The sequence below is a fragment of the Barbus barbus genome (genome assembly GCF_936440315.1).
Source record: "Barbus barbus genome assembly, chromosome: 24".
Classification (NCBI taxonomy): domain Eukaryota; kingdom Metazoa; phylum Chordata; class Actinopteri; order Cypriniformes; family Cyprinidae; genus Barbus; species Barbus barbus.
Genome location: NC_136752.1, coordinates 13,752,367 through 13,778,277, shown reverse-complemented (window position 1 = coordinate 13,778,277; position 25,911 = coordinate 13,752,367). Strand labels below are relative to the sequence as shown.

General features: G+C 38.9%; 1 protein-coding gene across 2 annotated transcripts in view; it reads right to left on the bottom strand.

The window, feature by feature from the left end:
• Positions 1–206: 206 nt before the first annotated feature.
• The window catches only part of LOC306843723 (transcription factor IIIB 90 kDa subunit-like), a 57,317-nt gene continuing 31,612 nt past the window's right edge, over positions 207–25,911 (bottom strand). For both annotated transcript variants that reach the window (XM_079375364.1, XM_079375363.1), the window contains 7 exons: positions 23,029–23,093; positions 22,542–22,623; positions 22,106–22,158; positions 21,200–21,471; positions 4,279–4,333; positions 1,401–1,584; positions 207–1,041 (listed from right to left, as the gene is read on the bottom strand). In XM_079375364.1, the coding sequence (XP_079231490.1) occupies positions 1,004–1,041; positions 1,401–1,584; positions 4,279–4,333; positions 21,200–21,471; positions 22,106–22,158; positions 22,542–22,623; positions 23,029–23,093 (749 nt within the window). In that variant the 3' untranslated portion in view covers positions 207–1,003. The remainder of the gene's footprint in view (positions 1,042–1,400; positions 1,585–4,278; positions 4,334–21,199; positions 21,472–22,105; positions 22,159–22,541; positions 22,624–23,028; positions 23,094–25,911) is intronic.

Genomic DNA, 25,911 nt, shown 5'->3' with positions numbered 1-25,911 from the left:
ATTAGTGCAACCAAAAATGTGATATTCTGTTGTCATTTACTCACTGTCATGTCGTTCCAAATCTGTATGACTTTTCTTCTTTCTTCAGTGGAATATAAATGGAGAATTCACAAAAGAAGTCTGTGCTCTCATTCTTTTCCATTTAACTACAATGAACGGGGATGGGGGCTTTTACACTTCAAAATGAATGCAAAAGCACCATAAAATCATCATTAAAACATCCTAAACAGATGTGAATTTATTTACATACACATTAAAATATTCTGCTTTCACTGTGTACTCTGAAATCCACATTTGATGATCTAATGAAAACAGTAAAAAAATGAGGGTCATAACATTGCTGTACAATACATTAATATTTATCATAATCCAACACAGGAACATTTACTTTTTCATGGAATTAGGAAATATAACAGTGCACAAAATACATGTACATGTACATATATACAGACATGTCATAAAATAGCTAAAAATAAAAAGTTAAAGCACTAAAAGTGACATTTTCACAGCTTCCTACTGTGTATGTACAATTAATGTCGTACAACAAATGTAAATGTACAACAAATTGCTATTACATTGTCCCACAATGCATTAAATATTATTAGCAAGCTAAGCAGACATCAATATCCTCACCTTTCAGGAATTACCAGCAGGTTCAAATCCTGCACCTGTAAAACAAATTCTCTGAGATGCTCAGGAAACTACTTCAGAGCTTCCTGTCTCTTGAACTTTTAGTGGAACACCAGCGAAGTGCTAAAATGGTTTTATGTTCTTCAATCTGAAGCTGCCAGCCACCTTCTCCCATTGTAGCTCATTCATCACCCAGATGCTGCAGTTTAACCAGTCATCTAATGCACTGTGAGGGAGAATGACCTTTCTGAAACATGCAGCATATTATAGGTGTCTCAAATGTGCCTTAAATTCTCCTCTCCTTGCTATAGGGAGTAATAGAAGTGGATAGGAGGATGAGAAGAGGTTCAGGGAACAGACGATAGGAGGCCGTCTAAAATACCTCCTCTTCTTCAGCTTCACATCCGTAGTCTGTAAAGAGAAAATGTTTTATTGAATTCTGTAGTTTCTGGATACATGCAGAAAAAACAGATTAGATCAAATTATATTGGTTGACTGGTACTAGGACACTACTGTGATAAGCAACTATTTGTAGATGTATGACTTGCAGAGGAGCAGAGATAGGAGCAGTTTATCAAGATGATAAACACTTCAAATGCAGTCTGCCACGAATGCTAGAGAGTTACAGCCCACTTAGCATTACGCAATTTGTCAAAATGAAGAGCCAGACCTTGGAACTAATCTAGGAAACTCTTGATCATTGAACCTTTGAGCCATGACTTCATTATCCTTGTCAGTGACACGACTACAATCCGCTGTGACATACTGACCATTTCCACCTATCAGCTCCATGGCGCTAATGCAAGACTCCTCTGCCTCTTCCTCATTCTCCTCTTCCTCCTCAGCGGGTCCCTCATATGTCACAGGCCCACTTTCCAACACGAGGGGAGGGGTGGGGGCCGGAGGGGGCTCTGGGGCTGCAGGAGGCAACATCATGGTAATGCTGGGAGTGACCTGAAATAAATAATGTTTAGAACAATAAGAGACAACAGATTTGTATATAAACAATATAAACATTATTCTACTGTAAGATAGAAATCGTTGTGCTTATGTGGGTGATTACAGTTCGAATCTGGTCTGCAATGTGTCTTCATCTCATTCCCCCTCAATCTGCCTAATTATCTCCATAATGTTCAATACTGAAGTGTAGTGGCTAAGTGTGCATCTAATGAATTGAATTGTGGTGCTCATGTGGGTAATGTAAATTCGAATCTGGCCTGCAACAAGTTCCGAACCTATTTGCCCCAAATTATTTCCATGATAATGTTCATTATACTGATTCTTAGTTAGCATCACAGTGTGGTGGCTAGCAAATGTTCTTCTGACATGTTGAATCATGGTGCTCATGTGGAAAATGCAGGTTTGAATCTGGCCTGCAACAAGTCATGATCCCATTTCCCTACTTTATCCTGAATATTTTCCATATTAATTTAAATGCTATTTTTTAGTCAGCACACAGTGTAGTGACTAGCATTAGTGCATCTACATGTTAAATCATGATGCTCATGTGGGAAATGCAGGTTTGACTCTGGCTTGCAATAAGTTCCAAGCCCATTTCCTGTTCTCCCCAATAATTTCCACAATAATGTTTAAACAAATGATTCTTAGTCCGCACCATAGTGTAGTGGCTAGCATGCATCTGACATGTTGAATCATGGTGCTCATGTGGGAAATTCAGGTTTGAATCTGGCCTGCAACAAATCCTGATCCCTTTTTCACAAATATATTCTATAATAATGCTCAATACTGATTCTTACTCTGCCCCATAGTTTAGTGGCTAGCATTACTGAATCTGACATTTTGAATCATGGTGCTCATGTGGGAAATGCAGGTTTGACTCTGGCCTTCATCTTGCACTGATTCCCCTCCCCTTCTTTTCTACACAATAAGTTCCTGTAATTTTTTACTATCTGTCCAATAAAAAAAAAAAAAAAAAAAAAAAAAAAAACTAAAAATAGTGATTCTACACAGTCGAGGAAAAAAACAAGAACGAGCCCAAGTGAATCAGGGCTACATTTCCCAGCAGGTATCTGTGTAAGGAAGCACAGCTCAGGGGAAGCAGAGGCCTAAATCAATTATCATGTTGTGAAAAACGGAGGAAGAGCATGAAAGTCTCAGTGGTAATTATAGCACAGACTTGCCGCTGTACCGTGAGGCCGATCTTCAGGCAGTGCCAGTTAAGGGGAAACAGCAGCAGCGGGGTTCTTGTAATAGGGGCTGCCAAGCTTGGCAAACGCCTAGAAGACGCCCTGCAGCTCACCTGTGGGTTACACCCAGAGTGAGTAACCCAGGCTGGGATCACAGAGACAAGCAGAGGCATAATGGCTAGAGAATCTGGGCTAGGGCATTAATGATCTCATTAGGAAGAAGAAAATTAAGAAAAAGATAAAAGATAATATTCCAGTACTTTTCTGTTTAATACATTCTACGATTTCTTACGAAATCTGAACTAAGACCTCTAATGCATGTCTCAAGCACTGCATGAATGTTGCTTGTTCTTGTTTTGTGGGGAAAAAAGGGCGAACATCTAATGTTTCTTTGTTAAGAATGACTCTCCTCTGAATCTCTCTGAGAAAGGCACAATACATTATATAAAACTGATTTAGTTCAGAACATTGGCAGCAACCTGGATGAGACAGCGGGGGGCTTCATTGCGAGAGCAAAGTTGACCCATGCAATCATATTGTGCATGATTTTTGCCTCACAAAAGCTATTTTGTCAATTTGTACATGCACTTCAGGCCACACTGCTGCTTATTTAATCCTGACTATTTTGAAGAGAGACACTAAGACCCAGCGACCACAGATGCAATCCATCAAATTCTGTGGCTTGAACATTATCACAAATATTGACTTTCAATTAAATGTATATGACATATTTACCCTGTATTGTGAAATATGCTGGTTAGCTATTTACTGCCATGACATTTAACTATGAAGTATTTGATTATCATGATGGATTTACCACTGAAGTCAAGTAGGGTTAGTCAAGTGAATTTGATTCGACGTCTACTAAGCTGATATTCATGAAATATTGTTCATTAGGTCAACAAGAAAACTGACCACAAACAGTTCTGCACTGGGATGCCATTCAGTAATCACATTAGACCTTGGGTTATGAATTGAGGTGCATAGTTCAAAAACAGGAGAGAAAATTCTTGCTATATATTTTTAATGTCCAGGACTGTAGTTCCAATCAAGTGAAGTGACATACTGCCAAGTATGGTGACCCATACTCGGAATTCGTGCTCTGCATTTAACCCATCCAAAGTGCACACACACAGCAGTGAACACACACACACACCATGAACACACACCCGGAGCAGTGGGCAGCCATTTATGCTGCAGCGCCCGGGGAGCAGTTGGGGGTTCGGTGCCTTGCTCAAGGGCACCTCAGTCATGGTATTGAGGGTGGTTACTTGGTTGCAACAAGATTAACGATGGTTTGTGCTAATGTGTGTTTTGTGTGAATTATTGGCTAAAATCATCAAAATTTGAGATTTATTTTGCATATTGTTGAGCCTACTAACATTTGAAACAATTTTTCAAGCATAAGAATACATTTTAGTAATGTTGGATTACCACTTAAAATAAACGTATTAAAATATTAACATTAACAGTAATAATACAAGGCACTCGTTCAACCTACCGGTGTGGCTACTGTCCTCTTCTTCTTGGGTGCAGATGATATTAAGGGGCGGAGTCTAAAGAAAGAAAAGCAGAAAGAATAAAATAATTATTTAGTGAATCTTCAGTGGCCTCAACCTTCTTCGGAGCAGCTTATACATTGACATAAGAGCTCAAGAGCTCATAACCGGCCTAATTTTCCTTTTAAAAATAGGAAAATATGAAGCATACTTCCTGCCCCCTCTTTACTCCCACCCCACAGCAGATTACTGAGGCATATCTAAAGCAATAGATTCACACTGAGACCTGCACTACTGGGGCTAAAGAAGCCCTGTGGCGCTGATGAAATGCTTAGCTTACACTTCCCAGCGACTGGATTTAAACATCAAACACCAGCACTATTTTGGGCTAATATTAAAGAGACCAGTATAAAACATTAATTAGTTTTATGGGGAAGGCGAGAGAGAAAGAAGGGAACTTCCTGAAATGAGAATGACCTTGATCTGGCTTCATGTTAGTCCAGTGAAAACTGTGAAGACAGACTGCTATTTATGTCACAATTATGATTAACTGGTTTAGAGCTTAAAGTGCTACAATGGCAGCGAAAGGTTTTGTCTATACACATTCTTATACATATAAGACAGAAGAAGAATATATAGATGAGTTATTTAAAGGGATAGTTCATTCAAAAATTTAAATTCTGTCAAATTACTCACCCTCATGCTGTTCCAAACCTGTTAGACCTTCGTTCATCCTCAGAACACAAATTTACAAACACACTTCCAAAAAAAGTTTTCTCATAGCTTCACAAAATCAAGGCTGAACCACTGATGTCACTTGTCTCATTGGAGCTTGTCTCATTTCAACTTGGAAAAGTTTTGGGCATAATGGCTAAAAGCAGTTTTGCCCGATCTCATGCAATACGGTTCACATTACAAAAAACAGTGTGTGGTTTGTTGTGTAAGGTACGGACGTTCTAAGCGGCCATGCATTATTATAATTTTTCTGTCTTGTTTTCTCGTGATCTCGACATAACGAAAGTTGTTTTGTCGTTATCACGACTTAATTTTCTCTGTTTATTCGGCATGAGAAAATGCTATAGAAGCAGCATCATGGATGATCGTATTCGCTTTTACTTTGATCAGGGACTCACTCAAACTGAAATAATAAAAATAAAAATATGGTATAAGTACCATCCCAAATATTGAAGGTGTTGTGTGTGTGACCGACTACATTGATCCATGATAGAATACTTGTCATGCATATTCATACTCGGACATTTTAGCTCTGTGTCTGTCAGTGATTGACGACTTACACATAAGTGTTCGACACTTGAGAAGGAGGCTGTCGGGTCTGCAACTTTATCGTCGAAGACAATATAGCGACCCTGATTTTCTCATGATAGCTACAATTACGTCGTGAGAAAACGGTTTTTAGGTTGAGATCAACAACTTTCGTTATGTCCAGATAACCCGAAACAAATTTCGTTATGTCGAGATCACAAGAAAATTAAGTCATGATAACGACAAAACAACTTTCGTTATGTCGAGATCACGAGAAAATTAAGTCGTGATAACGACAAAACAACTCGTTATGTCGTGATCACGAGAAAATTAAGTCGTGATCACGAGAAAACAAGACAGAAAAATTATAATAATGCATGGCCGCTTAGAACTTCCGTAGTAAGGTGCCTTTGAATGCCCAGAGCTTCACCTGAATGTGCTAGAATGACTGTGCATAAAAACAGCATTATAACTAGGAAAGCATTTACACAGTAATATGCAAAACAGCACTGACTGTCTATAGAAAGTTTCCTCTAAAAGATTTAAGGCACTTTATAATGAATACCACTGAAGATGTAAGCCAAAAATCCACAAATTTTGGAAAGCTGTACCAAAGGACAAATATGAATGGTGTAAACTGTCCATTCTGTTATGTCGCATGTACATTTATTGTGTACTTGCAAAAGTATTGTTGAACACTGCATATGCAAAAGCAGTTTCACATAGTCTCAATATTGTCAAAATACACAGAACAACCCACACGAATACACACTAACACAGGCATATAAACACAAAATAAAGTGCAGAAAAGCTGGGCAGCGACTTTCCCTCCCTGGTGAGATCTCCCCGAGGACTTAGTGAGAGCACTTTCTTGGCCGATAAGGGCAAGTGCTGCTAATTAATCTGCTTAAGAAAGAGAGGAGGAGGACAGAAAGAGTGAGCGAGAGAGAAAGTACATGCTGAGAAAGGGGCTTCCTTTGTGGTAACTCATTAGGAGTGGCGGCCTACATTAGCCATCTGCAGCATGCTGGCCAGACAGAGTCCACTCGAGTCTGTTCTGGCCAGATCTGCTCCATGCACCAGTGTCCTGGCCCTGGCACATATCCTCAACACAACTCCAGCATTAGGATTATCCAACACATTACTGGAAAACACAATCACCCCCGAGCGGCCTCGCAGAGTGAATAGTCTTGGGAAGAGGCACAGATCTACAACCCAAGTGTGACTAATACACTTACAAATCTTCAGCCATGGAAGTGAAATGGCCTCCAGTTAAATCTAGAGCATATTGTGTATCGGATGCCTCTGCTTGTGGGGATTGGGAAACGTAGATAATCTTACAATACTGAATGCACCAGCTCAACTGAAGTGAGCGAGGATGCTGCTAAAAATGAGCCAGGCAGAAGGCCTGAGCAGAAGGTTCAGAAAGGTTGTTTTTCCTCCTTCAAGGGCAAATAAAGGGCCCGAAAAATAATTTTCTTAATCAAAAGTTCTAATTTTCCAGAAAAAAAAATTATTTTCCAGTAAAAAAATCTCTCTCTTTCTTTCCCTATAATATATATATATATATATATATATATATATATATATATATATATATATATATTTTTTTTTTTTTTTTTTTTTTTTTTTTTCATTTAAAGCTGAAGGGCCCTATTTTAACGATCTAAGCGCATGGTCTAAAGCACACGGTGCAGGTGCACTTACGGCGTGTCTGAATCCACTTTTGCTAGTTTCACGACAGGAAAAACAGTCAGTGTGCCCAGCGCATTGTCCAAAGGGGTTGTCCCTATTCTCTTAATGAGTAATGGGTGTGTTTTGGGCATAACGTGCAATAACCCAATCAGATTGTCATCTCCCATTCCCTTTAAGAGCCAGTTGCGCTTGCACCATGGTGGATTCGCTATTTACATGGTGGAATTTGCAAGCACACAGACTGAACACGTCTCCAGAGAGGAAAGTAGCTGCTCATGTGCAAGCAAATAGGTAGCCTTTAGATTGAATTCTTATACATGCAATGAATATCCATTATGGCATGTAGGCATTTTCATATTTATGTAGCCTAAACAATAATAATCTTTTACATTGTAATCTTTAAATTTTTTATATTTGGCATGTTTGTGTGCTGCTGCACGTTCTCTGTGTGTGAAATAAGCAGAGTGTATGTGTGTTGTGGACCCGCCTATCTACCTTTTTCTTGCCGTAAAAATGGGCGCGGCCACTTGTAAATTCTATGAGTACAGGTACATCTCAAAAAATAAGAATATTGTGAAAAACTGTATTTCAAAAAGTGAAACTTTCATATCTATTTTAGATTCATTACATTTAAAGTAAGACATTTCAAAAGTTTTTTTGTTTTAATTTTGATGATTAGAGCTTACAGCTCATGAAAGTCAAAATCCAGTATCTCAAAATATTAGAATATTTCCTAAGATCAATCAAAAAAAGGATTTGCAAAGCAGAAAAGTTCAAGTTCTTTAAAGTATGTTCATTTATGCACTCAATACTTTGTCAGGGCTCCTTTAGCACAGATTCCAGCATCAGTGAGGAATGGCATGGAAGCGATCAGCCTGTGGTTCTGCTGAGGCACTATTGAGCCTCTGCACGGGCCTCAAATTTAGGCCCTAGCCCGGCCCTGGCCCGAGACGCTCAGGCCCTAGCTCGGCCCACGTCCGACAGCTTATCAGAATTACCGGCCCGAGTCCGACCCGAGCCCGTCTTTTTTTCCCTCTTCTCCTAAAACAGTTTATCCTACTGTTTTGGCTATTAAAATAGTTCAGTTTTGGGTGTAATGGCAAAATTATTATATTTCGTTTTGTTTTTTTATTAAGTTAATTTAGAAAAACGTTTGGAGTATTTTTGTTTGTTAAATAGCCTATAAGTTTTAGTTTTTTTTAAAGTAACGACCAAGCGGCCAGCGATCATAGCCTATGTTTGATCAGTTTAGCCTTCTCATATCATCACGACTTGCCTAAAATAAAATCTATAGATATACTAAAACAGTTCAAGCATATAACAATGTTTAAACGTTAAACCTGCTATAATAATAATGTGCGCTAGCCTATATCTAAGTTTGTGCGGAGAGTGCAAGCTAAAGCGCGCTCTGCAGGACATGGAGGCACCAGTTTTGGATTTTTTTCAGTGGAAGCAAATTAAAATAGCCTACGCCGTCATTTTATTTTTTTTTGATAAGAGTAATACATCATTCGGATCTGTAAAGGGTCTACTTGTATTTGTGTGCACTCACAATACCAACAAAAGGTAGTTCTTTTATAAAACAAAGAAAACAAACATGATGCGCTTTCTGCCGTCTTGAACAGGAGCGCTTCACAAAAATGAACCGAAGCTGAGTGAATACATGCCTCACAGACATGATAAATATATCTATAGAAAGCTTTAAATTATCACTTAATGAAAAAAATGTTTAAACAAAAACTCTTTTATTATAATCTTAATCATAATCAATAAAGATGCATTTCTCTCTAAAGGCGCGTATTACAGGCTCTTTAAATAACAAAAAGAATATTGCGCTATTTACTTTAGACCAGGTTTTAGTTGGCCAATGGTGCAGTCTATTTCAGTTGCCTCAAAATAACAACGCGCCAACAATGTGCCTGAACACACCTCGTTTTCAGACCAGCATGCCCATGGGCGCACAAATGGCCGCAAATGGATTTGCTATTTAAACAACGTGGCGCAGGACGTGAAAATGAAACTAGCAAAAAACACTTGCGTCGCGCTTGGCGCCGCATAGCCCCAGCTGTATGATAGGGCCCGAAATGTTAAAAATTAAAAAAAAAAAGCTGTTTATCACAAAGATAAGGAAAATAAACCTAATTCAAGATATATTCTCTGTAAACAACAAGTCTTCCTTTCTTATATAATTTTACTGTGTGGAGTCGACTGAGCTGTAAGTGGGTCCTCAAAACACTACCAGTAAAGAGCATCTGCTATAAAAGTAAAGTAATTACTGTTATTTACCTTGTTTTAAAGGTGCTAAGGGGGATGTTAGCTGCTTCACTAACTTCTGCTACTGAATTAGACCGCCCGTCTCCACAAGTCCTGTCCTCCAAACACAATGTCAGCTAACCTGGCTGCTCAAAATGACTGACAGGTAAAGAACGCCTCAAAGTGCTCAGACTAAAACAGCTGCCTGTGGTCAGATTCAATTTTGCAGTTTACATGGGCTGCCAAGGAGAATATCAGGCAGCTTTCAGTAATTTCTGTCAGACAGTACTATGTGTCCATGTTGCATGGTAGTCCATACAGCAAGATTCACTTTCCTTAACTCCCCATAACAAAGCTGACAACCCGGTAAAATAATGACTCAATTAGGCCAAAATCTAAGACAGCACTAAACATTTTATATATATTTTATTCCATACTAAAAACGTAGACAACAATAGACTATTTCGCTCATTATTTTGTGTGTACTATGAATTTTATTATAGTATTCAGTTAGTTTAGCATTGGACCTTTTTCGCAGACTCTTGATGACATGTTGACATGATAAGCAGTGTTTAATGCATCATTACACTATTGACAATAGAACCACTTTGTCTATAAAATTTCACTGAAGTTTTGCTAATGTGATCATGCTATTAAATGGAAGACATCAGAACACAGTGTTTTTAAAGGAGGCAGCCTATGAAGACAGCAGCTCATCAAGATTTGGATCAGAGCCATTAGCTCTCAATCTGATGCACGTCAGACATTCTCGCTCGAACACAGACATCCACCGGCTCAGGAGTACAGTGAACACTGACCCTCCCATGCCCGCCTCTATAAATCACTGATGCAATTTATGACAGACCGTCTGCTCTTCTCTAAACACATTACAATCAGCTGGCTCGGCTCACGGGCGGCACCGAGGCCCTTTAACCAGGCAGAATGATCAGCCTAAACTCCAGTGTCAGATGGGCAAAACACTGTAAACACATCCAATTATTCTTCAAGAGCTCTTTTATGCATTTAATAGCGGGCATCTGCAGCCCAGAGATGTCAGATCAGTGAGCGGCAGAGAAAGAGAGAGAGAGAAAATGCGAGAATGTAGACAGACAACAGGACCATTCAGATATGTGTATCTTCAGGACAAGCTCTAAATATGACTGTTGAACTCTGGTCTTCTCTGTCTCTGTTTCCACAGCACTGCCCCTTCATGCCCGGCAGGGGCTGACCACATCACAACCCAATCCCCCATAAGCCTCCTGGGTGCCACACTCACATATTACACACATGACTGAGAGTGACACTGAGCTGAATGGCCTCTGGCATGTGACCTGGACCGCTGGGAACCGTGAGCGTCCTGTATGTGTTTGGAGGTTACAGGTCAAAATGTGGGTCCCGTATAAGCACACATTCAGTGTTGTGTGAGTATACTCTGAAAAGCGAAGCGTAAAAGACCGATGATGTCAGTAGGTGTGTGTTTGCTCTGTGAGCTAAGTGTGAATTACAGTGGAGTGAGATGCAGTGGCGTTTGCTAATGCATCTTGCTGGGCAACTGGCCTGCCAAAAACAGGGGTCACATTAAGGCCACAAACCAAATAAGTAAGACATGAGATTGTGAACAAGGTCGGTTGAACTTACACAGTCTTTTTGTTTAAATGATCTTCAGTTTTTGTATGCCGTTTCTCATTAGTATGAATTAGTGCATTGTGAATATAAATTTGGTTACAGAAAAGGGTCTTGATTCTCTGAACTTTTAGACACTGATGGCTTAAACATTAAAATGTCACTGTCACTTATCAGCAACATCACTGTAAATCGCTGTTCAAAGGACTGGGCTTTGTAAGATTTTTTAATGTTTCTTTAGTCTCTAATTCTCACCAAGGCTGCATTTATTTGATCAAAAATACAGTAAAAACAGTAAGTCAAATATTATTAAAAATTAAAATAACAGTTTCTACTTTAATATATCTTAAAATGTTCCAAAACGGAATTTTCAGCATCATTACTCCAGTATTCAGTATCACATGATCCTTCAGAAAATGATATGATGATTTGCTGCTCAAAGAAATTTTGTGATTGTTTTTCATTGTAACTTAGTAAAAAATGTCTTTATTCTTACTATTGATCAATTTAGTGCATTTGTGCTGAACAAAAGCACTTTTTAAAAGAAAGTCTATTTATTTATTTATTCATTTAATCTTACTGACCACAAACTTTTCAACAGTATAAAATAACAAAATGCTTCTGGGACAATTTTTGTTTATCATTTAGCATCACTGTAACAGATAAAGTACAGTGTCATTATGAAATATGCTCTCAGCCTGAACATATGTATTTTGAGAATTGTTTGGAGTGAACATACAGACTGTGCTACATCAACATCTTTTATGTCAGTCTGTGAGATATACATATAGCTAAGACTTTGGTCACGACTGACAGCGTTGACTGGCATTTAAGACTGTTCATTCTGACATATTTACATACAAAATTTAAATGATGACTGTGATACTGTCAGAACTTCATCTGAGACTAAGATATCATAAAGGCGATTAATCAGTTTGCATGTGTAAACCAAAGCTTCCAGATTTGCCCTAAGACTAAAGAAATCTTTATCTCCAACTTAAAAAGAGGATGATCTTTCAGCAGGACCAAAACAGCTGAATCTGAGTTAAATATACTGAGTAATGCATTTCATTAAATTGAGAAAAGTCTGTCAGCCTAGCAAAACCATAGTGGCTAAACACTGAATTATCTTTAGATATACTGTACACAGGAGGTCTGAAGTACATTCACAGTTTGCAACATTAAGTAGCATCTGTGCATTGCTTCCCTCTCACAGGATTTTCACAGGTGCCTGGCACCAGGCGAAAGTGTGAAGTCAAAATCGGTACATCTGCAGAACAGAACTGGAACTGTGACATCTTAACTGAAAGTGCTACATTTTGGGTGTCCCTCTCGTGACCTCTTAGGAGGAGGTAAAAATGGGCCATTCCACAGGTCAGACAGGGTGCCCTCAGGGCTGAATGGGTGAAGCTGGTGAGGACGCCCAGTCCTTACGCCAGGCTTCACACACCCCCCGGCAGCCCACTCCCACCCTGGGCCAGATGGTGAATGAGCTGGCTAATGGAGCGAATTCATGCAAGACAAATTTGCCCACTTAACAATCAATCCCAACACTGCTCTGTCATCAATAATTTCCTAGGATCTCCCAGGACTCTTTCAAAGGCAGAATGAAGCACTGATGTAAACACCATCAGGTCTGTGACAGACAAAGCTTTAAATAAATGAGCGAGCAAACAAAAGCATATAGAGTTGTTCAGTATGCAATCCAAACACGTTTCCATAAGCATATAAACATAACTGAACCTGGTTGGACTTCGATTAATGTATTAGATTAAATAGATTCAATTTCTTTCAAACAAAAATGAATACTATGCTTAATACCCATTACAATATTACAATAATTATAATCATAAATATATGATATAAAAACATATTCATAAATATGAATGCATATCAATGCACTAATGATTAAAATCCACTAAATTCCAAATGGATGAGGTGCAACCACAAATTCAAAACTATATCCATACATTTTATATAAAAATGCTTGCTTGGAAACCATAAACAGCCAACATTGAAGCTAACAAACTATTTTATTTGGTGGAAGATTATATAATACATATGATGATTATTAATAAAAGTATTTACTGAACATTGATGTCTATAATCATACCATAGAATGGCCTACTTAAGATAGAATCAATTTCATGCACAGCCTCTCATGGCTTTTTGATAAAAGCTTTGGTGCTTCTAGTCTAAACTTATACAGTTGTTTCCTCATCTTCCAGCTACATATATGTAATTCTAGCAGCAAAGCATGTATTTGAGAACCAAAGCTAACAGTCTATTCACATATGGATTATATATAACACATTGAATGCTGTAGGACGGAAATCAAACACTTCCACTATTACTGATGTGTTCTTATGGGCTTTGTAGCTAGGCAACACATTTAAATGGCTCTTAGTGTGATCTCATTTTAAAAAAAAGGGGAAAAAAAACTGGCCCAGCCATTTCAGAGGGAGCACTTCTGCTCCGCCGGGCCCATATGCCAGTCTGTCAATAATGCATGTCGATGAAATCTGACAGGGGGAAGTAATAATTCTGTTGAGCCAATATCACACGGCAGCTGGCTTTGTGTAAATAAATCTAAGGGGGGAGAGAAGTGTAATGGGTAGAGGCTCTCCACCAGCTTTGGGTGCCACTACGCAGCTGTAATCCCTGCTCTCCAGCTGGGGGTATAAGCGTTTAAGTTGTAGGGGCAGTTGGAGATCAGATTGAGGGGCAGGTCTAAACATAAAATGCTAATATTCATAAATAATTCAAAATTAATATAGATTACTCCGTCCCTTTTGCACTTATTCATGCTCAAAACAAATATAAACCAAGTCTTTAACCATTTCAAAAATATCTTCAAGCAGAAACATGAGAAATATGTCAAAGAAAAGGTGAAGGATAAAAGGAATGTAAACAAAACCAAAACATCAGGCAATGGTGTTCAAACCAGTGTCTAAACTACTTTACAGCTAGTCTTCAATGACCTATAATAGCCAAACCCACTATTACCTCGTTGGGAGTGGACCTCATTCCATCTCAAAGTGGTTGCACAGCTAGCAAAATATCAATAATAACCATCAAATATCACTGAACTCATTTAAAACAGTGGGGAAGCTTACACAGAGTCTGTCTGCACTGAGAACAGCAGCAACACATAGCAAAAAAGCTTCCCCACTAATACTTACAGAGCATCCTCTTCCTGAAGGACAAAGCCATTATGCATTCAGCTCCTCTCAGATCTAGCATGATGGAGGAGATACAGAGGAAAGACATGCAATCTGAGCCTGGAGGAGGCAACAATTAGGGCCCAGTGGTTTCTACACCTCGTGGTGACAAGGCATCTTATCACACTTCCTGCAGGCCACTGAGGAAGGCCCCCAGGGGTCTGACTCGGGGACAAGGCTTCGAGAGAAATAAAGATCCATGGAGGAGAAGAAAGGTGTGATTATCCTACTTATATCTCACCCTACAGCAATCCAGAGCAACAGATGGGAAGTGGGATTTGTCCCCGATTTCACTGTTGTGACTTGCATATGTTATGGAATCAGAGCTGGGTAGGTTACTTACAAATTGTAATCCATTACTGATTTCAAATTATATGACAAAAAATGTAGTTAGTAATGTAACATATGTAACACCATCTGGATAATATAATCACTACATTTAGATTACTTTTCAGTAGGTGTTTGTCATTTGCATTTTGCATTTGAGTATCTTGTTTATTGCATCGATTTAAATAGGATAAACTTGTACCATATTGACATAAAAATACAAAGATTAAGAAAATATAATCCATTCATTGTTATTAACAACATGAACTCCATTAGGGTTTCCCAAACCTAGGTTTGTGAAGGAACTGCAGGGGGTTAATGAGTTTAATGAAAAGCTAATAATTAATTAAATCATACAAATGTTTAATTAAAATAAGTCATTATAAAATCCATCAAAATAAAACGCTTACTAAAAACATGAAATATTTCACTTGCTACTTTGGTGAGCATAAGAGAATTTTGTACCATAGTGTATACATTTTGAACAGACACCCCAAAATTACATATACAATACATGCACACACAAATGTGCAATACACTAAAAGTATCTTGTAAACTGCCTCCAACACTCATATTATTCACAGTCACCAACCATGGCGCTGTTGAAGCGACTTCTTGATCATTGCCTACCACCAAACAAAACATTGTGTGGGAGTGAGAACGCCCTGAACCGATCACACACGGAGAATTTGACATGCCGCGAAGCCTCCATGGAGCAAGTAGCAATTTTCTTCTCATCAAAGGGACTGCTGCTTAGTAACAGCTTTCGCCCAAAACCTGTAGCGCTTTGTGTTCGACAAACCGATCAAAACTTTGCAGTGGCAAGGAAAGTGCACAGGCGGTTCAATCACCTGCAATCACAATAACATCTGTACATGCATATCTGCCCCATGCCACCAGGAGAGAGAGCAGTTTCCATTAACGGTTTGGAGTCAGTCAGGGAAGATGAGTGGGAGAAGACTCCTGCTGACACAGCTTGAGAAGTGTGCTGTGACTGAGTCAACCTCCCTCTGTGACTCTAGAGCAGATGGAAGGGAAAGGTAAGAGACCTCGCAAGGTTTTCAAGATGGCCTCTCGGCATCACCTGCAGATCTCTGGCCTTGTAACATCTGCTGAAGTGAGTGACAGGTGTAGAGGAGAGTCGGTGGGGAGGTCTACAGAGCGCAACAGGCCAGTTTTGGAAGAAAAAATCTCATTAATTTTCTCCATATTTTAACAGTAACGTACAAACCTTTCAAGACATGGGATATGAGACTGTTATGATAATATATACACTTCCATACAACAGTTTGAGGTCAAATAAGTCATTTCAAATAAATGCTGTTCTTTTGACATTTCTTTTCATCAAAACATCCTGAAAAATAAATGTATCGGTTTTCACAAAAGTATTAAGTAGCACACCTGTTTTCAACATTGATAATAAAAAATGTTTCTTGAGAATCAAATCAGCATAGAATGATTTATGAAGGATCATGTGACACTGAAGACTGAAGTAAGGGTGCTAAAAATTCAGCTTTGCATCACAGGAATAAACTACATTTTAAATATATATTCAAATAGAGAACAGTTATTTTCAATAATATTTCACACTATGGTTTTACTGTATTTTCAGCCCCAAAGTTTGAATGGGAATGTACATCTGTAGAATGCAAGAGTCTATGAAATTTTTATTTTTGTGGATAACACTCAAATTTTCTACCCACAATCCTGAAGCAGTCAATGCCTTGGGTTCACCAATCAGAGAAGTCGATGTTGCCAAAGAACCACACCCATAAATGCATGACATATTCAAATCAGTCTGTCCAACAAACAACTTAGATGTTTATATATACTTATTTATGCAATTAATTTACATTTAAAATATATTAAAGGGCACCTATTATGTATTTATGTTTGGACATAAATGTGTGTTGGCAGTGTGTGAACACAACCACCCTACGATATTAAAAATCCACCCACTCCTCATTTTTTAATCCCATTTAAACCAAGTCAGTCTCACTAGGCCTGCCGTTTTGATTCTCACCGCAGTGTGACGTCACATTTTGGACCCACAGAGGTTGATTGACAGCCCTGCATTGCTATAGTTTCCGCTCTCAGCGGTTACGCTGTCCTTAATTTTCTCTGTGCTCGAGCAGATGTAACGTCAACAATGTCTCGCAAGCAATCCCGGTGCTCTGTGTTTGGATGTAAGCCTGCACATAAGAGTCTTCATTTTCTCCCAACATCTGAGCTGCTGAGGACACTCTGGATTACTTTCATTTTTCAAGGTAATGCGCCTCAAAATCTACCTAAATACGTGTATCACTCCAGACTCCTGTGTGAATTTCAACGTTATAGTGCTTAGCTTTTTAACCATATTTGTGTGTGTACATTAAGTATTTTTAACTGATCAGCGCAGTGCTTGTGAGATTAGTTTGCACCGCTCGTAACGCGAGATTCGTTCGGAAGCACAGTTCGGTTCATTGATGCCGATGACAGGTCAGCGCCGCGCAAGCTCTGTAACATCGGGCTGTTTCGTCCCACTTTCAGTGCATTTGACTTCCCATAAGTACGGCTGACCACGGTTCTCTCACTCTCAGTTACGTTGCTTATACCGGCTGTTTATTGCTGTAGATATGCAATGCAGAGAGACATATACGCGACGCCCTCTTATGGAGACAGGGCGGGAATATGCAGCTCATTTGCATTTAAAGCCATACAGCTCTTTTTTAGACACACCCCCAAAAAATGAAATTTTCCAGCTGCTATAATAAATGATCTGTGGGGTATTTTGGGCTGAAACTTCACAGACACATTCTGGGGACACCCAAGGCCAATAATACATCTTGTAAAAAGGGGCATAATAGGTGCCCTTTAAATTACATATTTTATAATAAATGTTGATAATTCAATAGTAGTTTGTCATTTGCAATGCTTCATGGGCCACAGTGTTAATTAAGTTGTGAAAAACATTAGTGCACTTTCTCTGATTTTCAAGTATTTTTGCTTCAAAAAAGTTGGAGCTGGGCATTTTAGCTCATGTTTTTTTCCCAATTGAGAAAATGAATGGGAAAATACGAATGCTAAAAAAGTGTGGTCTCGTCGATTTTTAGCCAAAATATTTGCACCAAAATGATCAACTACAGCTATTACAAGCAGAAGTTACGCTAATATTTGGGTTGTCTTGTAGATCTATGACCAACTATGGATTTCCTTCCCTTATTGTTATTTCATTTGAGCCACTCTAAAATACAGAGTTATTTCTAGGGACCTCGCTATATTAAATGAAACAATCCAGCTGCTTTACCTCGACTAAACATGATTCCCATCAGCAGGATGTGGCTCCTTTACTCCCACCACCAGACATCCTCTGGACTAACAGATCTCAACCCACTGATAAATGGCATCCTCGAACAATAGAGCCCTCCATGCTGAGAGGCCCGGCCTAAAACCTTTTCACCGAGCTTAGAGGTCGAGAACTAGGCACAAGATGATCCTAAGAATTCCTTCCTACTGCCTTATCTCACTTAGGCCTACGTGTACAACCACAAGAGATTTTCTGTCTCAAAAGTCTTTAGAGAACGACTTTGCTATACAGCCAAGCGGTTCCACGCTGGTCCTGGGTCAATGTGACCATGCTAGAAACAAACAAAATGACTCATTCTGCTGCTCTTGTTGCTAGGAGGTGGTGAAGGGTTTTTGGCGACAAGGAGCTTCATTGAGACAGACCGAATGACACACTCCAGAGTCGGCTGCCTTGGTTTCCTGCCCTCTAGAACGCAAGTCGATGGGGTCTAACAGTATGGACATTGAAAGCCCGCAGAAATAATAAGCGAAAAGCCATACTGCTGGAAGTGGATTAACGTTAGGGTGGAAACAATGACATTTTAGTGTGGGAAACTGAGTCGGATCACACAGAAAGGGAGGTATCTGCGAAACGCATCAGGGAACCCAGGCTCATTGGCCATTTCCGTATGTGCCAGGCAAAATAAATGACAGTATAGGCCTGGTAGAAAGCACATCTCAGGAATAACTCTCATCGTCTGACCTTAAGCTAACATTTACAAATCAATCTCCACTCACATTGTCATGGAGCTAAAAAACCAGACTGGATCTGGTAGAGAGCAGAAATACATATACTTCACTCCCAAGTCCCCAGGGTTGATGCTGCACCTCAAATCGAGAGTCTGATTTCAAAGTGGGAGCTGTTACTGTAAAACGAGGATCAGACACACGATCAGGCAGCACGCTGGAGCTGGGAGGTGAAGCGTTCTGTCGGGCTGTCACTTTTTCTGAGGTATGCCGAGAAGAGAGGCATAGACAGGTCATCCCCGCGCACCGAGATCAGATTTACACTTCAAAAAGCAAATCCCAGCAGTTTTAAGAACAGTAAGCCTTTACTAAAAGACAAGGGTAGAAAAGGAAAAAGGTTTGAAGAGGTGAAAAAGGAGGAAGGAAATTAAAGAAAAGGAACTGGAGGGCAATTATCTTCTTATCCTTTAGGAGTGATTCACCACTGTTGTGCGTTTGGAGGTCGTGCAGAGGTTCAATCTGGCAGCTGGTGTGTGAGGCTGGTAAAGGGGGAGGGATGTTACCAATTCTACCTGGTTAGCAGAGCATCAAGGGGGTCTTGTCAGCTACTCAAGGCAGTGAAGAAGAGTAACAACAGGCCCTAGAAAAATAGATCTATGACAAATAGATCTATTCAGGCCCAAAAATGACTTATGGAACAGCTCATATAAGAAAATATCTTTGAAGAAATATTTGATCAGTTGGAGTGCAAGTTTTCTGACAGAGAGCACTGCATGCATTGTGAACAATGAGCAATTGGGCAATCGTAGACATTTCTGCAGACTTAGTCAATTCAGAAGAGAAAAGTGGCTACTGGCTCTTTTGAACCATTTATCTCTAAAAGTACTGCATGAAATATCTTAGACAGATATTTCGTGGCAACAAAACTAAAGTTCTTTGCCCTCCCATGACAGCTCATTACAAATGTTCCCATGTTTCAACAAGCTCTCTCAACTGGAGCTGGAACTAAATTCAAGTTTATCATCCAATTTGTTCCACAGTGTCATCAGATTATGATAATTTAATATTTTTACACTGGCCTTTGCTTTTCTGCCAGCTGATGGGGCAAACAACAGTTCAAGCAAGGTGACTTACATCACGCCTTGCAAAACTAGAGAATTTTCATGAACAAATATTGGTATTAAATTAACAAATGAAGTAAGTAAATTTGAAAATGGCTTTTAGGACATACAAATATAATTTAACATGGAATTCTGGGATAAAATAGGGAAAATACATATACTACCATTCAAAGGTTTGGGGTCAGTTTTTTTTTTTTTACATTGATATAAAACTATTCGAGTCTATTCTACAGTTTAAAAAAAATTATTGGATTTTTCACAAAAATATTACACAGCACAAATGTTTTTAGAATTGATAATAAGAAATCCGCTTAGAATTATTTCTGAAAGATAATGAAGGTCCTCAAGACTGGAGTAATGATTCTGAAAATTCTGTTTGCCATTACAGGAGTGCATTACACTTTAAAATATATTCAACTTGAAAACAATTGTTTTAAACTGTGAATAAAGTTGAACAAACATTACATTTTTTTTATTGATAAATGCAGAATTGGTGAGCATTAGAGACTTCTCTTTAAAAAACATTTAAAAATCCTACCAACCCCAAAGTTTTGAATGGTAGTGTAGCAAAAATAATAATTAAAAAAATATATTGCATTTCCACCAGGCAAAGAGTGACGACACTAGTCAGCTATGTTTTTATATCTTCAGGATATCCACTATATTTAGATTTTAAAAAACGCAAAGGTAATAAAAGCAATGTGAGAGATGTATAGTTTGTTTCAAACACGTTCATGAATATAAGATTGAAAAGAAAGGGGTCAGTAAATTGCCTTTTCGAAGCTTCAGGATATGAGTCTCCGACAGCGTTCATATGTCTGATTCATCATCATCTCGCCATTCAGTATGAAATTAGTAATTATCATTAACGAAATGGACTGGAGGAAAGACATCACACAATGAGAAATTATCTTTCAACGCCAAAGTGTAGAAGTCGTGATCTTGCGCTCCGTCTGTCGTATATTCATTACTTCTCTCACAGGGACGTTTGGAGCCCTGGAGGACTATTAATTGGAGAAGGGGCAGGCTCCCAGCATGCACTACAGGGTGCCAGGTGATGGCAGACAGACAGTCCTGGCACTGAATTGATGACAAGCTTTCTCCTGGTGGAAATGACTATGAAGGTCAGCCAAAGGAGCAAAGCAAAGACAAAATGTTGGAAGCTGACAAGAAGAAAAATGTAGTCCTCCAAGGGCAAAGGAACAGCCTTTTTGATCATGTCCTTTGTCTGAGGAACAAAAGAGTCTCTTTGCCTCTTGGAGCAGGTCCCTGTTACTACATAAAGACAGACTTAGTGGTTTCAGGGAGTGAAAAAGAAGAAAAAAGTTGCAAAGCGCACCAAGAGCCAACAGTAACCAAGTGAAAAAACTAAAAATAAACAACAGATTCACTCTTCATTAAATCCTCACCTCTTGCCCATGAGGCTTGCAGGTTTAGCGAGGCCAAGATCGCTCTTGTTTGGCTGCTTCTTGCGGCGGGTCAGCTTTTTGCGCCCAGAGCCAACGGCAGGCACATCCTCGGATTGCTGGGTGGCGTTGCTCCCGCTGCTCTTGCTGTTGAGGTCCCGCAAAACATCATAATTGATCTTACTGGAGATCTTTTTCTGCTCCAGCATCTTCTCTATGGCCTCTCCTGCAGTGCTGGCCAGGATGGGCTCTCGCTTCTTGGACGACTTCTTTGGCTAGACAAATTGGAATAGGAGTTGTTTACAGTGAAAAGCAAACATTGGAGTCAGTGCTTACATGGCTCTTATTCATAGAGTCCTTTGGCTTTCTAAAAACATTTCTGAAGGCTAAAAGCATACTGGTAACTTAAGTAAGTGATCATTTATATCTCTTTGGGCATCTGGGTCTCATTTAAACAGTGCATTTTCCCCACTGGGCCTTGATATAATGATGTCAGACTAACAGCTGTCAACAGCAAAGTGACAGAATCCCATTAGTAGTCTGGAAAAGCTATCAAGCCCATCTGATCTAGTCACCGCTGACCATGTTCCTCAATTAGCAAAGTGGAACAAGTCTCTTCACAGTCAGCAAGTGGACTACTGTACCTGAAATTGCTATTAGGCTCAAGGCAACTCATTAGAGGTGCAGAGCAGGGCCGGCTAATCCAACCCCGACTGGGAGTCACGGTGCAGATGTCAGAGCAGACAGGTTAAGGAGAGGCGACACTGAGAGCCTGGGGTGAAACCAGAGGAGCAAGTGAAGTTAAAATGGAAAGTATACAGTCTCCTAGGACCTGCAGCTGCCGAGTGTCTGAATACCCCGACATGTGAGGGAAGCCCAGGCAGACGCACACACTCACAACTTACTCACCTTCTCCTTATAGGTCCCTTGTTCCTTCTCTTTAGCTATTCTCTCCTCTTTTTCTGAAAAAAAATAAAGCAAAATAGAGAGACACAATGGCTTTATCAAATGGAGTGCTTTAGAGTAGACACAAAAATCAATAAAAAAAAATAAAGGGCTTTAAAAACTCAACAAACTCTTATAATGTTGAGCAGATTAATTTTAGGAGGTCAATATTTAAAAAAAAAAAAAAAAAAAAAAATCAAACTTAATCTTACACGGTTCAGTCGTGGGATGAAATAGCAGGAAGCAGTTCACTGTGCCAGTATTTAAAAATAAAATCCTTCCTTTCACTGAATTTTTATCTCTGTGGTTGAGCAGTCCCTTGCCTCTGAAGTCAGCACAGATCGAGTGTATGAGCTTGTGTTAATAAATGCATTAAGCTGTTCTTTTCCTATTCGCTTACCTTTCTGTTCCCTCAAATATTCCTCGTTCTGTTTCATCCACAGCTCTGTCTTGGCCTCCACCTCTATCTCATTCAAAATGTACTGCAGAGAAGATAACAGGCCTATGCTGATAATTAATGCAAAGAGGTGATCATTTATAAATCCAGGATGCAGAACATCAGACAGTTTCTTGAACTTCACATGACCTGCTAAAGTTCAATAAAAGTTTCAAGCTCCATTTTCAGAGAACAACACAGCAAAATCTTTTTTTTTTCACTTAATTAGTATTTTTGTCTTGTTTTTACACATAAGACATAACACATGCTTTCAGCATAAGCATAAATCCAACAACATTTTGTGAGATTTATGTCTTATTACCTAACAGAATTTTGATTTAAGTAAATGTATCTTCTTGTAAAGATGTTTAGATATTTTTTACCAGAAAAAGCAGTGCAAGTCAAGTGAATATAAGAGTTTAACCATAAATCCATTAATGAAACTACATACCTTTCCAATTTCTTCTTCATCAATCCCATCCAGATCCAGTTCCCCATTATATGATTTATCTTCCACTATAGAAAGACAAAGACATAACAATTAATAAAGTGAGAAAAACATGATGACAAAGGAGTCTGATTATGTGATATCTGAGGAAGTAATTCCCATCAGATAGCATGCAGGCTTTTCAGGTGAATTTCTCCATTTCAGAATGAAACTGAAGAAAATCGTCCTGCTTGACTGGAGTCTGCAGCTGTCAGAGATGGTACACTACACAGGAAGTACTTTGGTGGCGTTCTCCCAATAATGCACGCACTGCCAGCTCTTTGTTGTGTAATTGCCATTAATAGGCTTAGCAGTGATATGAAAGGATTTTGTGTGTTCCTCAAATGCTTTCCCAAATTGTCTTAAAATCCACAGTGTCACATTTATTAATCCCTAAATTAAAATCTCATATTGAGGCAAATATGAACAGCAATGTTACTGTATACTAATACAATATCCTGATGTAACCTCAGATTCACTTAAATGTGTGTTATAAACACCACCTGAATACAATTAGCAAGTGTCTGTAAGAATATATAAATATAAATTAGATCAGAGCAAGAAAAGAGAGCTGTAAATAGACATGATGAAAGAAATCAATCACAATAAAGCAGCATCTCTTCCTGTAAATGGGAATCTAATAGCTAGAGAATTATAAACGTGAACATTTGGAATGTAATAATAGTGTTTACTCAAGATGGATCAAGTATAAACTATAAAGATAACACAAAAGAAACACTCTGATTCTGATTACCATTTGTATTCAGTTTTGCGTGATCCTTTAAAAACCTAGCCTAACCAACACAAACAACGACACATGCCAACCTTTCTCTGTAAACGACTATAAAGCTGATTTTCATATGACGAAACGTCTTTCTTCAAATATAAAGAGCAGCAAAATCTGGCCTGGGAAAAGTGTGATTGGATTGGTGGAGCCTCTGTGGATCAAGACCAGATGTTCATTAATTGAACAGAGAGAGATCTGAATGCCGTCTCTACTGTGGCCATCCGACTCACATTCATGCGCTCTGACGTTCTCTCAGCGAGACTGGCCAGGGAGAACAGATTTAAATATCTGAACTGAGACAAAAGAAAATAGGTCACAATCTGTCCCAATCTCAGATTCTTACACTTGCATGTGTGAGGTTTAGGACACATCACACTACTTCAAAGGCTGTAGTGTCCAGTATCATTTGACTGAGTATCATTTGAGATGCAAACATCAGAGGCACCTTCTAAAAAATGGAATCTAACTGGAAAATGGAAAGAAAAACAAGCCACATTATATAACGTGGGGTCCGCACTGGAATGCTTGAGGGTCCAAAGAAAATTTGAGGGGAAAAAAAAGTAATTATTACTTTTTCTTTGTCTTTTATAGACCGGACATCATTAAATTAATCATGATTATTTTATTCTATTGAATCTTTATAATTTTATAAAATAAATAGATTAATTTATATATCTAACATTATTTTAACAAAAGGAGCATAATATTTGCAAGGTCCTGGTTATGAAATAGTTTAAAGACCCCTTAAAAAGTTAAACTGCTGACAAATGTATAACTAGCTTCCTTGACAACAACACATTCAGTGCAATGGCACAGATATTGGAATGTAAATTTGTTCAAGAGATCTGGGTGCTATGTGGGTCAAGCAATTGTGTACAGATGTCTCATATGAAATGTTTGTGGTTGTTCTCACTACCTTCTTCACACCGTCTACTACATCTTCTACTATCTCCAATTGCCTGCTCCTCTAACACCTGGTTTTCAACGGGTAGGTGAATTCTAAATGTTTAGCAGGACTGTAATTGAATCCAGGTATCTTGTCCATAAGACGGAGATAGGATACTTGCTCAGGCATGGACCAACGTGGGCACACTGGTCTATGAGGGAATTGGGCTTGTTTGCAGGCAGCTACGAGTGGCTGTCACATATCAAACCCAGTGGAGCAAATCACAGCGTTTCCCCAGAGCGATTGCACAGCCGGCTTGGATAGAAGGGAGAAAGAAAAACAACATGGCACGATCAGGTTTCTGCTCTTTAGAAGGCTGGCGTGTGGCTGATTGGGGCTGGATAGATGATGGTAGCCTCTCACAAGGAGCTCCAGTTTCGAAGGGGGTTGAAAAATGTGAAAGTAGTCACCCAAAGGTCACACAAGCTATGCAACCAGCAGGGAATGGTATACAGCTTCAAGTCACCAATTTTAGCAACATTTTGAAGACAAAAAAAAGGCAATTGTAAAATAAATTGTCAACAGAATATAATAACACAGATAAATTACACAAAGTCACTTTCAAACTAAGCAGATTTCTGTTGGTCAGTGTGTTGAATTTGCAAGTCCAACTTGAACATGACCTCAATCTGCATGAGAACTTTTTGCCCTCCCACGAAACTCTCGATTCCTATTGGAATGACTAGACTGCACCTTTAGGGCGTGTAGCATAATGCAGCTTTTGTCAAACAATAAACATTAAATTTAACTCAAATTGTCTTCTCATCTTAATTGCAAGAAATAAATAAGAATATATGAATATTTTAAAATTCTCCATTCAATAGCTCTAAACTAGCACAACAGTATAAAGCACCATGTCAAACTCCATAAATAAATAAAGTTTTTAAAAAGTAGTACTTGTGAATTTCAAAGTAGCTATGTGATGAATGAACCAAAATTTAAGTCATTACTGATTCTCAAATCAAACGATGTTTGTTCATGTGCAATCCAATAATTTGATATTATTGACATCCAGCCTGTGGCACCATATTTGATTTGAAATCTGGCTTCAACTTTTGAGATGCCATTTATCATTTTTGATTTTGCAACTTACCCTTTTTTAGGGAGTTTGATT